Here is a 17,509-nt window from a genome sequence, read left to right as displayed (position 1 = left end):
TGGGCAGAAAACTAGAAAGAATGTGATGATATAATCAAATTGATATTATTAAGGACCTGAGAGATTTAGCAGCAAAAACATAAGTCACAACTACAAACGAAACAAAGAACGATCAAACATTATTTAAAAAAATTACTTTAAATTTTTTCCACATAAAATTTGTTGTAAAATACCTATTCGAATATACATACATTTGTACATATGTAAATGTGCAAATTTTATGTATAAGTTATTATTATTTTAATTAAATAAATTTGTTTTTTTCACACCATTTAAAATCTTCTTTTACCTTAGTATATCATAACAGAATTTATTTAATTTTACCTTACATTCGATCATTCAGAAAATTTTGCTATCCGGAAGAGGCCTGACATTAATTATTCTGGATAACCAATGATCTTCTGTACATATATATAAAAAATCCAGAGTTGAAAAAACCAGTTCAGGGTTGGATAACCACAGCTATGAGTGAAATGTTAACGTTGTTTTGAATTTTTTTTTTTTTTTTTCCATGAAGCCTTGTTGTGAATGCACTAAACTGTTTGTAACAAAGGTGAATGCATTATACTCACATGCAAACATGGTGCCACGGGTCTAAGAATAACTTACTTTTTCCAAATTTGGTTGTTCCAAATCACTGCTTTCTCGTATTAAAGACCTGAATTGAAAGTAAATATGATAAAAAGTAAGACAAATGTATTTATTTTTAATACATTTATTTTTTCCATTACAAAGTTATATATTAGTATAAAACAAATACCAATTTGTGTAAATAAGTAAAAATTTTAATTCAATGAAGTTTTCAAAATATATTTTATCAAACTATTAGAAAATGCTTTGCTCTTTGTTTATTATGCAGTACAGTACCTCAATACAACTACAACCAGGAAGGTTCAGAAAAGAAATAAATTTTAAATATATGAATAAATACAGTACAAACTCCTAAATCAGGCAAATTTGGGTCCTAGAACACTGCAAGATTTCAGAATGAAACCTTCCAACACCCGCATCACCTTGTTTATCAGTATAACATATGAGGGTTTTTTTTTTTTTTTGTAGTTGTTGGCGCATCGGCTTCTGTGGCCATAGTGCCCCTCCCAAGGTTTTTGCAGTACTTTGATCCAAGCCCAAGGCTGGATTCGAACCCGCGACCTTTGGGTTGCCAGACAGGCAAACAACATATGAGGTGTGGCAATCAATTCCATGGACTGGTGCTGTTGTGGTCATGTTCGATGGGTTCAAAAATAAATGGAAGTGGTATGCTATAGTTCAAACTTCCTCCAACAGATGGTGGTATAGAGATTGTCCAATAGGCTGCCAAGTTGCAAATAACACCCAGTTTTGTTAGTAGCATTAACGTTCTGTGTCACAATTTTGTGATGGAACAATGAACGAATATCAAATTTTGCTTTAAATTAGAAACATATGAAATGTTAAAAACATAAATTTATGGTAATGAAGAAATGTTAAGTTTTACCAGTGTGTTTGAACAGTATAAGCAGTTCAAAGATAGATGTGAGGATGTTCGCAATGACCCAAGAAGCAGACATCTATCAACTATGTATTGCAGTGGTTGATGATAATCAACCAGTGCAATACTGCTTTGTTTATTAGTGGTGAAACCCATATTTAGTCTCCAGAGCAAAGTTTCCAGCATCTTCTCCCTCAACTTCTTAAACCCACGCATGGTACTAAGTACTATAGGTTTTAATAGCATTCGTGTTTGGGGTTTTAGTAAAAAATAAAAACTTCTCGAAATGAGGACAGAGTTGCAAAAGTTTGGGAAACTGTTGCAAGAGAACATCATTTGACCCTCAGAATGATGGATTGGTTATGAACAAGGAGACAATCTGTCAAATTCTGCGTGAAGATTTAAGGGAAAAGGAAATTCTATATAAAATTTGTGCAGCACAGCCTCATGAATGAGCAGAAGCAACAAAGAATGTCATCATGCAGACTTCATTCAGACAGTCCTAATTTCCTTAACTGTACTGTCACTGGAGATTACTGTTGGGTATTTCAGTATGACTCAGAGATGAAGTGCCAGAGCATGCAGTGGATTTCAAAATCATCACCAGGACCCAAAATGTTTTGTTTACAGAAGTCCAGGATCAAACCAATGCTGATCACATTTTTTGAAAAACAGAGTGTGATTCACAACAAATTTGTACCTGAAAGGGAGAGAGTCAATGTTGTGTTCTATGGACAGGTGATTCAAAGATTATTGAAGTGCATTTCCTGGGTGAGGCCGCAATTCTGAGAGAAAGGCAGCTGATCTCGTTGCATGAAAATTTTCCCCACCTATTCTGCAATTGTTGTGAAGATATTTAACCCCGGGGGCTCACATCTGGTGAGTATGGGCTTGGCAAACCCAGGGTCCTGAGCTGGATATCATCATTCTTCTCTTTCTTGGTGATTCCTTTCTACTTCTCTCTCTCTCTCTCTCATGGTAACTCAGGATTTTTTTTGGCTGGTGCAGCATAAGCCTCAGGTTTCCTTGTACCATATGGCTAATAATAATAATTTCTGACAAAACGTTTCACTGTACAGATCAACCATCCATCCTACTCTGCTGATCTAGCACCAGTAGACTTCTTCCTCTTTCCCAAGGTGAAAACTACCCTCAGAGGAAAGACATTTCAGGATGTTGAAGATATAAAGAAAATCATCTTTGGATGCTGACTCTTTGCAGAAACTTTTAGAACAGTATAATAAGTACATTCAATCAATATGATTACTTTTGAATAAAAATAAAACCATTTTTGAACTCTCTCGCTTTGTGTTCCTTTTATTGCACCAGTCTGGGAACTTTGCCATACCTGGTATCAGTATACTGTATTTTGTTTTTACTCTGATAAAATGCTGTAGTATTCATAGAAAATAAAGCAATTCTTTAATCTATGCATTAAATAAAGAATGCACCAGCAAAAAGCTTCCTGCATTATTTGTCCATCCTAACAGTAACCATACTGTAATAACAAGGATGAAAAAAAAAAAAAACAAAATTGCATGCACCCTCCCATAATATGTACATAAATTGAGAGATTTTTCTCTCACTTTTGACTTAGGAACTTTACTTAGGAATATGCAGTGTTTGTAAATCATAAGATTACTGTATATTCCTTCCTTCTTCAGTACTAACCTTTCATTAGGATTTGAATTAGGATAACATTAGCCCAACTAGCTCCAACGAAGAGCACATACACCCTGGAGTCTAGCCTATTAGATGACCCTAAGGTGATTTTGGAAATGAGTTTAAAGCACAAAATAAAATAATGTTAAAACTTACGTCATTAACACATTTATTTTATTTCACTTTAATAATTAAAAATCTGGTAACAATGTTTCGTAGTTAATTTTGAAAATGTCTACACATGGCACAAATAGTTTATTTACTGCACCAAGATTAAACAATACTTAGTAATTCATTTTTGAAATGTGTAAGAAAAACTTTCAAAAATCTAGAAAGATAAAAGCATTTTGATCCAGAAAAAAAGAGAAATCATCAATGAAATGGAGATAATCACAATCACCATTATCTAAAACAGCATGAACTCGGCAATCTGTATGTAAAGTTTTAATCACAATTTTTGGAATAATTCTGGTCATATTATAACTATAAATTTTTTTTTAAAACAAAATAAAAGAATTAACTTTATCATAATATTTTTTTAACTGAACTAGATTAGTAGTATCACAATACTTAGTGGTATCAAAATAAAAAGATATGCAGATGTGATATGCAGAGTAAAGGAAATTTATTTCACCACAAAAATGTTAGGTCAATATGTATGTCTTGTAACATAATAATACCATTGTAAAAAACTTGGACTTTAAAACTTAGAATATCCCATTTATATATATATATATATATATATATATTTTTTTTTTAAGACTTAAAAAGCATTTCAAGAATTTGTCCTTTTTTTTTTTTTTTTTGTATTCAACAATTCATTAGCTTAACCATAATAAAATAAATTCTTATTTCTATTATAGTCTTCTTAGATGTTAATTTATTTTTGAAATTTCATAAGTATTATAGTAGCTTGAATTAAAGCTTTAGTATGGTTTGAATTAAGGCCATAAAAAATAATATATTATTATTATTAGCTATATAGTGCAAGGAAGCCTGAGGCCTATGCTGCACCAGCCAAAAAAAAAAAAATATACTAGTCATATTACTTTATAGTTCATGTTACTTTATAGTTCACTGTATTTCCACACAACATAAAAACATTTTATTGAATTCATAAATATTATTTTTCATTAATAATTTTTATTTGAATGACAATGTTTTTCAAAAAATTTTCTTTCCTGAAACATGGATATCATTACACAATTCTGAATGTGTGCTCATTATTTTCACTCAATAAAACTACAATTTAAAAATACTAATTACTTCGGTAGGATAGCACATATCAAATTCACTATTAAATTAAAAAGGAAAGAAAATTTATATACTTACACACAACTAATGCAAACAGAAGTTAGGGCTTGCAAAAGTGATTCCTAAAAATTCAAAAATTTAATTAGTTTTAAGAAAAGAATAAAGTGTCGATTAATAATCTAAATATTTGCAATAAATAAATGGGCATCCCTCACTAGTTACCACTTCAATTAACAGTTGTATATCCAATATTTGTTAACTGCTACAGATCAATCATCATTTTGTGCAATAAATCAGGAACCAGTTTTGGATGAATGAATGAGAAGCTTATATGCATTTTCATCTTTAGACTATTTTTAAGTGATGCTACTATAATGGCAGTTAAATTTGAATGCTATTTGCATGTATGTATATTAAACTTAAAGCCAGCCCCAAAAGTGAATCCTAACGTAAGCAAAAATAATGTAGCTAACTAGCCAAGAGTAGCCACCACTCTATACGTAAAATTGAAAATGATTAAGTTATTTGAGAAATACAAAACAACTAACGTTATTAGAGAGTTTGGAATTCTTGCAATCACAAATAGGAAAATTGTTGGTGATGCTAAGAAATAAAAAGAAGTGGGAAAAAAAGATTATTCCTGTATCTTTAAAACTAAGAGGACATTGTGGTGAACACAGAGAATCTGTTACTACTGACTAAATCTGAGGATGAAAAAAATAAATGAAATCCCCCCCCCCCCCTAATAAGTGCATAATTCAAACTAGGGTCAAGAAAACTTGACGACTTTAAAAGTAAGGAGAAGGGTTTCAGGAGGGAAAATCATTTAATCCTAGAAAGGAATGGTTTGCAAGATTCAAGGCTAGGACTGGTCTGCAAAACATTAGGCTGCCAATGCAGATCACTAAGCTGTTTGTTAGCATCTAGTTACTTTCAAGATCATTATTGTGTGTGTGTGTGGGGGGGGGGTTAACACTTCTAAACAAGTTTTTAATGTTGATGACACTAGTTTGTTTGAAAGAAAATGTCTAAAGAAAGCTTCTTAACCACAAAGAAAAATTCAAGTTAGATTTAAACCATCCTAAGATCAACTAATTCTTTTGTTTGCAAGAAATGCTGTTGGCAAACTATATTTCATTTCACCTCCCACTTCAACATTCATGTCGAGGGCTACCTATATCCAACACTCAAGCAGATAATGAATGACTCAACTCACCTCAAGAATTCTTGTTTGGTGGTGCAACAGTCAAGACTGGCAAGATGTTCTGAGAATAACAATGTTTCAAATGACTGGGATGACAAAGGTAGGGAAACAAGCCTAAATAGCTTCAAGGGGTGTGTCAGGGTAGTAAACTATAGAAGAATATTTAGTCTTAACTGTGTCTACAATAATGTCAGGAACGTTGTCAATAAAATGGCTGAATTTGAACTACTGGTTAAGACAACTAATGATGACATAACAGGGCTACCACCCAGAAACATGGTACCACCTGGAAATTGGGGAGGAGGGGTTCCATTATGATATGTATAATGTATTTAGGAAAGACAGGGAAGACAGATGGGTGGTGGTGTCATGATTCTTATCAAAAGCAGCCTGAGTGTAAAAAAGAGCTTTTGCTGAGTCTGAAGCCACATCTACCAGCATAGAATCTGTGTAGTGTGAGTTAACTGGAAGCAAAATTATAATGAGAGTGGGAATAATCTACAAAGCAGAAGATCATGAAGAGTATGATGAAAGTCTCTATATGCAGATGGAATGGGCAAGCAAGCATGAACGTCTTATTATAGGTGACTTCAATCTGTCCCAGATTGATTGGAATAAGTGGGATGGAAACTAATCTTGTGGAAAAATTTTTTTAAAGTAAACTAGATTATTATTATTTGTAGTAGCATGTTACAGAAAATACTAGGAGTAAAAATATTCGTGACCTCATCATTACACATGAATTAGATGACATCACAGGGCTCAAAATACAGGAACCATTGACAGGTAGTGATCATGCAGTCATCAATTGAAAGATGAAGAAAGATGCTGCAGTAGTCAAAGGTAAAGGTTTTAATTCAGAAGAGGAGACTGACAGTTTAAGGGGTTATATGACATCTATTAATTAGATGGATTGCAGATTTGAGGACAAATACACTTGAATTATGGAATACCTTTACAGCAAAAATTACAGAAAATATTGCAGTAGAATGGATGAATGTGGAGCTGGTCAGTTGACTGATTGATTTTGGATTTTATGGTGCATGAGTGACTATGACAATAATGCGGCAAGTCCAGTGGAGCTGGCTGGTCAAATAGTGCAGAAAAAGATAACATTGGATAGTTACAGAGCAATAAAAATACTTTTTCATGTATGTGAATACAAGGAAGATAAAAGTTAATCATATTGGACCCTTGTGCACTGGGTATGGGAAAGTCTTAGACAACCCAGCTGATTTTGCAGATGAACTGAATAGGTACTTTGCATCTGTCTCTACCGAAGAAACCCTTCATGCTAAGAAAAGGTTGTACAAATGAGGCTGAATCATGAAATCAGTGATTTTGAAATTACAGATGACCGTTTATTAGAAAAACTTTTGAGCATAAAGGCTCCTGGGAGTTTATGGTGTATACCCAATAATTTTGAGGGAGGGAGGTTGCCAGCAAATGCACTGAACCATTGAAGTTAATCAAGGGCATCTTTGGACTCAGGATAGATTCCTTTGGATTGGAAAATTTCCGACGTATCACCAAAACAAAAAGGCAGTTCTAAGGGTGAAGTTGGTAACTACAGACCAGTTAGTCTGACCTCAGTGGTAGGGAAAACCTTAGAGGCAATGATTAACAGTGCAATCCAGGGATGTTTAGATAGACATGGCACTCTGGATAAGACACAACATGGTTTTGTTAAGGGAAACCATGTTTAACTAAATTAATAGGATATAAGAAACAATTTCTACATAGTTTATTTGGATTTTAGCAAGGCATTTGACTCAGTCCCTCATGAGAGGTTACTGTATAAGCTTCAACATGTTGAGATTACTGGAAAATTCTAAGAGAGAGGAGATTGATGTATGGCTGCAGGGTAAAAGGCAGAAGGTTGTGATTAATGGATATTCTTCAGACTGGATATAAGTCCTCCAAGGATCAGTTCTTGAACCACTGTCATTTCTGATTTTCATACTGAAAAAATTATAAATTGGATTGCTGGGTGGCTGCAGGGCAGAAGGCAAACAGTTGTGATTAACTGATATTCTTCAGACTGGTGTAAAGTCAGAAGTGGGGTTCCCAAAGGATCAGTTCTTGGATCACTGTTATTTCTCATTTTCAAAAGACATTGACGATGAGACAGAATGTGTGATATCAAAATTTGCAGATGATGTAAATATTGGCAGAGTAGTTACTGATCAGTACCAAGCATCACTCAATGATATGATCACCTGAACTGACTGCAAGAATGGTCAGAGAAGTGGCAGCTGTGTTTTAATGCAACAAAATGCAAGATCTTACACTTGGGGAATAGCAAACTCAAAATTAATTATACACTTGGTGGGGTTGAATTAAAAACAGTAGAGGAAGAAAGGGATCTGGGAGTTATAATACAGGCAGATATGAAGTTTTCTGAGCAGTGTAATCAGGCAGCCATGAAAGCCCATGGTGTCCTATTGATGATTTATCAAATGTTATCCTGTAGAGATAGGGAGGTTACAGTCCCACTGTATAAGGCAATCGTAAGACCACATCTGGAATACCATGTTCAAGTATGGAGAGCTCATCTGAAAAAAGAGACACTGAGCTCCTTGAATGAAAAGGGCGACCAAACGAGGAAAGACTAATAATTTGGGTTAGAGAGCTTGGCAACCAGGCAACTCAGAGGTGACCTGATCTGATTGAGGTTCATAATTCTCTTAACGGGGATTATAAAATGAATTAAGGCAGAATTTTTACTATTATAAAGAATTAAAGAACTAGGGGGCAAACAATCAAATTACAGGGAAAGAGGTTTAGACTAGATTGTAGGAAGTTTTCATTTCTGAAATTCATTGATTACTGGAATGGGTTAGTCATGTTTGCAGGTAGTTGAGGCTCCCAGTTTGAATAAATTCAAAGATCAGCTGGATAGTTACCCATATGAAGAGGCAAGCAAGTAATTTTTATTTTCTTATTTACTCAGTTTTTGTTTTTTTTTTTTAATGAGTACAGGAAAAGCCTGTAGTTTCCTTATACTATGTGGCTCTTACTGTTACTATAACATACTTTTGTTGAGCATTTTGTATGTAGCCTTTTGTCCTGCAGTCAGCAATTATCAGAAGAGGGAAAATTTAACCAAGAAGCTGGATAATGCATCCAGATGCCCTACTAACTTTAACAGCATTTCTAATCGTCAATGTTGTGTGTGCTTTCCAATACCATCCCCATTTTGTAGCCATGTATAAGGAACAATAAGTCAACTTCATCCAAAGCCACTGAAGCAACTTAGGGAGATACACAATCCAACAGCAATTTCAAAGGATTATCATATCAAAAAAAGCTATCAAACACATTGTGGATTGCAACACATGAAATGAGCTCCAACTGCATGAATGGTGTGTTGAAAATTGAATGGCCAAAATGCATTTGTACATTCAACTGAACTGAATTTGAAGAAGCTTTCAAGAAATGGAAAGAACTGTGACTTAAAATGGTCTTTAAAGATAAAAAAAAGTCCATGGCATTCAAGATCTCTTTAAATCCAAAGAGCAACCTTTATCTAATGAGAGCCAGAGCAGCTAGATAAAGTAAGACATATCCCACAAGAGGAAGAAGAGAAGACTCTGAAATGACAACCAAAGCATAGTATTAGGTCCCCTTGAAAAAGAATTTCAAAACCCGGGAACCTTCAAGAAAAATTTGATTTAAATAGGTCCTAATGAAGAAAAGAGCTCTAAAGTCATCAGTGATTTGAAAAATGAAATGAAAAGCTATAAGGAGATCATAAAGGAAAGATGAAGTAAACCAAGCAGATCAAGCAGGAATAATTTAACTCCAGGAAAACAGCCACCTTTTAAATTCCATCATTAATTTCTCCCCAAGGCAGAAATTTTAGTCTTATTAATTTCATACACTATTTATATTGTTGATATATTTTAATTTTTGTTTCATATGATGTTGGGTAGATCACATTAACAGGTTTTGATTTAAGTCCTTAATTAGGACTTAAATCAATGAAGTAATATAAAATCCATTTCATATGTTGCAAATTTAGTCACCTGTAACTTACAATTTTTATCAACATTTCTGGAAAAAATGGTTTTGCTTTGCTAACTATTGCTATACTCAAGGCTGCATTAATTGTTTAATGCACTCTAGAATTATTTAGTGAGGTGTGTGTCCTCAAAAAAAAAAAAAAAAAAGTGCATTTGGCAGGTATTTATATGCAGTCAATAATCACATTGGATCAATAACCATATTTATTTCTCAAGAAAATTAAATATGGTTATTGATCCAATTAAGTACATAAATTTGAATGAGCCCCCCAGCAGGTTTTAAAAGCAGACTCAATAAATAAACACCATTACTCTCAGAATGTACTATACATGCCATATACTCGCATATCAGAAAGGGAAATATGCAATACACACACATTTCTGTAATATACCTCAATGTCAAGTTAAAAAAAAAAAAATTATACCTCCAATAAAGTTTATTATATTACAGAAATTTCTTAAAATATTCTGTTTAAAAGTATCTCAGCATAAAAATATTCCAAATGAAGGACTTTAAATAACATTTAATTGTGCTCTTGGTAACAATTACAGTTAAATTTAATTATTCAATCATTAAGTTACAATTTTTTATTATTATGTCTGGCATCATTTTTTTTCCCCTCTGATAAGGTACACAAATGACATTGGCATAAATTAACAAGACATCTGTTACATTATAAATTCTGATCATTTGTAAAAAAAAAAGCAATATAACTAACATAGTGCAGTGGACCCCCCTGCTTTATGATTGGTTCACACTATACGATCAAATCATCTCTCCATTCACTATATATTGTGGTAAGCACCAGTTATTGTGATCACATTTGTGAATTGAATTTAATTCTATTAAACGACAATTCTAATAAGCGAAAATAGGAGAAATATTATTCACAGGCTATAAAAGTAAAGATATAAAGCACAAATTTATGCTTTATTACCTTGCCAATTAACAAAATTAAACGATACATGAAAATCTGAAAAATATTTTCCACAGGTTAGCAAAATAAAAATAAATTTACACTTACATAAATAGTTTAATTACTATTGTAATATATACATGCTAACTAATTGATATTTCTGTTCAATGACATTTTTTTGTTGTTGTAAAATTTAACAGTTGTAAAATGCACAAATTTAAACTAACAGGATAGGTGCAAGTGAGATACAGAGTAATAAGTTTATGAAGCTTAAAAAGTAGGAATGAAGAGAAGATTCTGAAAATGTTTTTTATTTGATTGAAGAGGAAGGGGAAACATTCATTATAATAACGTAAAAACCCACAGAATTCCAGCTATAGGTATTATCGCAAATGCAATAAGATCGAGCTTGCTACCCATTTATAATAGATTGCACTAACAGAAAAGGCCAATAAATCGGAAACTGCAAATTGTTTTTATTGTTTTATGGTAGTGACCTCCAGAAATGTGCTTTAGAAAAATATCACAAAGGTGTTCAAAATTAATTCTTATAACTGAACATATGATAACGATGAAAGTGTAGTGCATTTTAATGATTTGAACTGGTTTTCTGAAATTTGATTCTAGTAAAGGGGATAATCCTACTAACCAGTGACCATGTTAAGAGGCACCTAACTTATTTCACTTTATGATGGGCTTGGCTTACAATTGTCTCCAGCTGAACCACATGATCCTTCCTTTCAGCCAATAGCAGCCTTTGTAAATGTGTTGCCCAGTGTTCGGTTTTTGCATCCTTTAGTTGAAGTGATTTTTTGTGTTGTGCGATTAATCAATTTTTTTAATCAATATGTACAAGTTCCATTATAAAAATCCCCTTTTAGAGAGATAAATAGCTTAGTTATATAGCGAAAATTTTAACTTCCAAGGTCTTGGAACGAATTACCAAAAAAACAATGTGTTAATTGGTTCACATTATGATATTTTGACAATACGATGGTGTGTCTGGAATGGATTAATATCATAAAGCAGGGGTCCACTGTATTAGCAATGGCAAAATGATCAACTCATCTCGCTGCTTCTGCTAACATTTCTAGAGTCATGTATGCAAACTCTCTACCACATCAGAACACTCCTTTAAACACAGTTTGCTAATGTGTTGTATACCCTGTTAACAAGTGGCTACATGTACCTCTCTGAAGTTTTTGTAGCAAGCAACTTTGGGTATGGGTCTTTTGCCATTTTGTCTATGGTCTGCTATTTTTACTACTTTGTTTATATTTATATTTCATACCTTTTCCATAACTTTATGTGTGGTTTCAATTACTGTCCTAATTTTCACTCTGAAGAGAATGAAAGGACAGTTCATCAGAAACATCAGCTAGTTATTTGATAATTTGGGATACTTTTAAACCAGCAAGTGGCTTTTTAAAATTTTTTTGGGCATTTTAATTAAGATATTTAGAACTTTTAATGAATTTTAATGAGGTAAACTACCAACTCGAATGTAGATTATTCCATGGTCTACATTCAAGTTGGTAGTTTCCCTTATTAAATAATTTTATAACAATAAGGCATGTCCATCTGTTTCTCTTCAAATTTAAAATATCTTCCTATGGTATCCCATTTAAAGAACATACAGTCAGTCCTCGTATAACACGTGTTTACATTACACGAATTCGATCATACACGATTTATAAATAGGGGAACGATATCTTATATAACACGAACCGAATTCGCTTATGCACGATCCGCCTTTGTGTTTACAAGAAATGGCAGTCGAACGCAGCACGATAGGAATGAAGAGAAGATTCTGAAAATGTATTTATGTTTCTTATATCAGTGAAGGGGAAACACATTTCACCATAATAATGTAAAAACCCACACAATTCCAGCTATCGGTATTATCGCAAATGCAATTAGATCGAGTTTACTACCAGTTTATAACAGATTCCACTAGCAGAAACGCAACTGGAAATTGTTTTATGGTAGTAACCCCCAGAAATGTGCTTTAGTAAAATGTGAGGTGTTAATAGTGTATCTCTGCCTTTACGGTGTTGTTTATTCAGTTGCTACACGCGCGCAGCTTTGTTTATGTGTATCAAGCGTGCCTCCTCGTTCTGTAATTTTGCTTTATTCCCTAAAAATGAGTGAAATACTTAAAAGGTGTGAAAAGGAAGCATCCTGGTGAAGACACTGCAGATTCAGAGAGAAAAAGAAAAACAATATCGATAAACAGAGGCAGACTGGGTCAAAAATTCTTACCCAGGAAAATTTATAGTGGCCTCATACTATGGTTTATGGCCAAAATCACACCGGCCTCCGGCCCACCGGGGTTTCCCCAGTAAGGCTTATGGCCAGTCTGCCTCTGTCGATAGAGAAAAAATATGAAATTGTGAAACGCTTTGAGCAAAATGAAAGACCATGTGATATTGCCCATGCTACAGACCTAAATGAGGCAACGCCGAGAATTACAAAGAATGCAGAGAAAATAAAAACAACTTTCATAGCAGGAACAACTCAAAGTGTAATTAAAATCCATTAGATCAAGACACAAAGAATTGGAAGAGATGGAACGGCTGTCATCTGTTTGGATAGAAAATCAAACAAAAAACAAGTTTGCTTATGATAGAAGCAAAAGCATTAGCAATATTTTATTACGTAATAAAATACTTACGTATTTTATTACGATTATTTATTGTGTTTGGTAATGTTTTGGTTACAAATGTGTGTTCAATCTTGGGTGGTCGGCACCTAACCCTATTTTTCCCATAGGGCCTGTTGTTCATATTGCACGATTTTGCATTGCACGAGGGTTTCTAGGAACACAACTATCGTGCTATACGAGGACTGACTGAATAAGATAAAGAACATTTAAGTGTAACAGACTTTTTGTACTCCAAAAGAGAGGAAAAGTAGTGCTTACAGAAGAATGGAAAGAAAATATATAGATAAACTGTAATTAGGCAATTAAACTTTATTCTTTGTAATCCTTGTGACTTTTCTAAAAATGTGCGAACTTAATTTTGCTTACCTTCCCAGTCCAAATTCTTCCTGACAACCCAGATAGAAGAGAATTCAAAACTGTTCCAAGGTGAGGAGGACCAAGCCCATCACCTAGAGTTTCTGCTATTGTTGCCATGGCTACAGCAGCTTGCTTCTTTATATGCCAAAACTGGGAATCCAAACCTTGTTGAGTTAAGCTTAAAATCTCAGTAAGGTAGGTTTTTATACCAGATTCTGTTCCTGCAAGAAAACAAAAGCATCTTCTATACCATAGTTATAATTAAACTGAATCATTTTGGAAACCTCTAAATGGAAAAATAATCATATAGAACTGAAATTTAGAATGGATAATTTCCATATCAGGGGAAAATTAAAGGCATAAAATATAAAATTTATTCTGTTACAACAGGGTGAAAGTGTAAATGTTCTCTGCTTTTTAACAGGTTTATTCAGATTGCTATATGGTATGGTACATGCCACAAGTTATTTTCATCTATAGAAAAATGGCTTAAAGAAAATTAATTTCTCTAGTAAATAAAAAAAATGCACTGTAATATGCGCAGGCATATTCAGTTAGTCTAAGGAGATACATTTTATAAATTTCATATAGTGATTGTGAACATTAATATATGTGTAACAATTACTTGTAAGTCTAAAAGGTTGTATTGCTAAGATTACTGATATTAAAACAAAAGAAAAATGTCATACCAATAATTTACTATTCCTTGTAATACTCGTGACTTGTCTAAGAAAATTGGATTGCAAACTTAATTTTGTAAAAAGAAATATCAAAAAGAAAAGAAATTAAGTCATCTGTAGCTCAGTCACAAAACTATCATAACTAGTGCACTTGATGATGCTGTTTTCCAGTTATTTACATAATTCACATGATGCACATCACCAAGTGACTTAACAAGTACTGTGTTAATTTAGAACAGCTGGTGACCAGAGAAAGAAGTAAAAATGAAGTCTTATATGCTTATAGCAGTGAATTTAAAAGTTGCAAATACAGTAAATCCTTGCTGATCCAGATTAACTGGGAGAGAGGTCATCCAAATTAAGTGATAATCTGGATTAGTGAAGAAAAAAATTGCCCTAAAAGACAAAAAAAACTTAGAACACAAATAAATAGAAAATTTAATGATAGTGCTGATGAAAATAAAGAAAAAAATATCACTGTAGAGTCTTTATTTAAAAATTATAAAAAGACAATACATTTATCCATCGATAGAAGACTCAGAAGTTGTACAGCAGACTCAATTAACCAGGACACTTCAAGATTCCAAAGTTAAAAAAAAAAAAAAAAAATATCCACCACAATAATAAAATTCAAGTAATAAATAGAAAGGTATAAACAGATGTTTTGCAAGTCATAAATAAGCAACAATAAGCAGCATTATAAGTAGTGATTGTGAGATGAATGTATTATCCCGCAACAACTGCTGTCTTCACACCAGCCACTCAAAAAAAACGATGGAAAGAGAACAAATGTTTAGTTTGTTTTAGTGCGTCGCATGGATTGTTGTGCTCCATCAGATCAAAAAAAAAAAAATTGTTTCATTATTTGTCAGGAATGTCGAATTTTTAAAAATTTTTATAGTAAATATTTTTTTTGTTTAAAAATCACAAAAATGATGAGTAGACACAAAAGATTTGTACTTTCAATTGAACAAAAACTTGAAATTATTCAAAAGTTTGAAAATGGTGCATCTGTTAAATCTTTAATGAACTATTATAATGTTGATAACCAAACCATACATGACATCGTAACAAATAAAGGGAAACTATTAGATTTTGAAGGCACATCTGATAGCATGACTATCAGAAAAATGATTAAACCGTCTACATACAAGGACCTTGACAAGGCAACGATGTTGTGGTTTAGCCAACAATTACATAAACCCATAATATATAAAATACGTTAACTTATGTACATATATACGTAAGTGAAGCGATATAAGCAATTACACCCGTCCGACTCAGTGTCAATAACAATACTGAACAACACACAAGACAATGTGATGTATGTTCCGTCTCTCTCTCTCTGTGCAGTCAGAGTGACTCATCTATCTTCCTAAATCCCGTGTGTCTTTCAAAAGTACAGTACAGCTAGGCCTCGCATAATGTGAGTTTGATTAACGCGATATTCAGTTAATGCTATTTGAAAAATGATACCACTTTTCACTTTACATGATGCAAATTTCCAGTTAACGCGATCCTTTTTTTTTTTTATGCGATAGTTGAAAAAGATTTGAATCGCACGTTAAGCTTACGGCGAGTCGTACGGTCAATAAACAAACGTTTGCCTGCTGCCCGCCTTGGTGTGTTCCATCAACCATCGGAAGAAGACGTGTTTGTCTCCTGCTAATAAAGTCAATGCAGACTTGCATTTAAAAATTCAAATTTTTAAATGAGCCAGTTGAAAATGTTACCGCGAAGGAGATAACAGTAAAAGAATTAGATGAAATCTTTCGTATCGCATAGAACCTCAAACAAAAGGTTTGATGTTCTCTGCGATATTTATTTCGCCAGGGCCCAGAGAAGATTGTTGTCGGCTATCGGAAATTGATTGATGAAAAGAGAAAGTCACCACTGTTCAAATATTTCCGCAACAGTAATTTCTTCATTGTGTATTTTATGTCAGAGGTTCCCAAAGTTTCTCGGTTCACGGTGCCTTTAATGTTTCAGTAATTTTTTCAAGGTGCACCCAGACCAAAAGAAATACCTAACAGTTTCGTTTAGTAGTTAGGTCCAAACAACTTAATAAGAAATGCTGAAACTGTGAACTACCTCGAGCTAGTAGTTCGCGCGGTGTCCAACAGATGTCGAGTATCGCTGCGGTGCACAGTTTAAGAACCGCTGTTTTATGCAATAAACATTTATTTCCATAATTATTTTTATTATCTTTTACATTATATACAGTTAAAAAGTTATTTAAAAGGTATTTTTAAAATTCTTTATGGACATTCCAGAAGGTCAAGGACCAATTATAATTTTTCCTATTGGTTATGATATTCGATTAATGCGTTTCCGTTTTGTGCGATGCGCTCGCAGGATGAATTAATCACATTAATCGAGGCCCACCTGTACTCAACTGTAAAAGAATTTTCATATTTTGATTCGGATTATCTGACATCTGGATTAACTGTAATCAGATTAGTGAGGGCTTACTATATTAGTATTAGCAAGGGCACATGATGTAAGAAAGCAAGCTTATATAGCATCAGCCAAAAAAAAAACAACAACACACAGACCCTTCTCATTTCACCTATCCACTTGCTCCAAATGTTTGTCCAGTTCTGCCATGAATCTGTTTAAGCTATCAACTTCCACAATGACAGATGGAAGTTTGTTCCAGCAATTAACCACCCACTGGCTAAAGGCAAGTTTCCGCACATCTATTCTACAGCTGTCTTTCCTCAGCTAAATGAAATCACCATAATTTTCCGGTTCTGCTGTCTTTACAGTCACTGAAGAAGTGGTACAGGGTGTATTACGAAACATCTGTAAATAATCAGCAATTATTTAAAAAATTAAAGCCAGATTACACTCCACGCAGGCTTAAGTGCTCACTATTTCACCAATTTCCAATTTAAGAGTGTGTGTGGTATGGGTGTTTAATGGCGCACAAGCTGCTGTGGCTATATTGCGCCTATTCATAGGTATGTTGAAAAGATAAAATAAATAATTAATGTGAAGACGGTTCAATCTCATTTCATTCCAGAAACTAATCACAGTCGCTTATACATTCCTATTTGTTTTAAATAACAGAAAAGTTCATTAATATTGGCATTTTCACCAATGATATCATTTAATGTTATTCGTTCACGGAAATTAGCCAGAGATTGAAATATTGAAGTTCGATGTTGTTGAAAATGTGGACAGTCAATCAAAATATGTTTGACTGTTAGATGCTCAGAGCACTGTGAACAAAGAGGAGGATCATCGCCTGTGAGTAGATGGAGGTGCGTTA

The 17,509-nt window shown here is 33.5% G+C and overlaps 1 protein-coding gene across 1 annotated transcript in view; it reads right to left on the bottom strand.

Moving 5' to 3' along the window:
- The window catches only part of LOC150086083 (proteasome adapter and scaffold protein ECM29), a 367,922-nt gene that overhangs the window by 64,598 nt on the left and 285,815 nt on the right, over positions 1–17,509 (bottom strand). Inside the window, exons 40-42 of the mRNA XM_090374364.1 lie at positions 13,565–13,776; positions 4,466–4,509; positions 610–658 (exon numbers count right to left, since the gene is read on the bottom strand). Coding sequence (XP_090230490.1) covers positions 610–658; positions 4,466–4,509; positions 13,565–13,776 — 305 coding nt within the window. The remainder of the gene's footprint in view (positions 1–609; positions 659–4,465; positions 4,510–13,564; positions 13,777–17,509) is intronic.

This window comes from Mastigoproctus giganteus, chromosome 5 (assembly GCF_048544385.1).
Source record: "Mastigoproctus giganteus isolate SK-2022 chromosome 5, ASM4854438v1, whole genome shotgun sequence".
Classification (NCBI taxonomy): domain Eukaryota; kingdom Metazoa; phylum Arthropoda; class Arachnida; order Uropygi; family Thelyphonidae; genus Mastigoproctus; species Mastigoproctus giganteus.
Note: the sequence above shows the minus strand (reverse complement) of the source record. Positions and strands in the feature narration are given on the sequence as shown.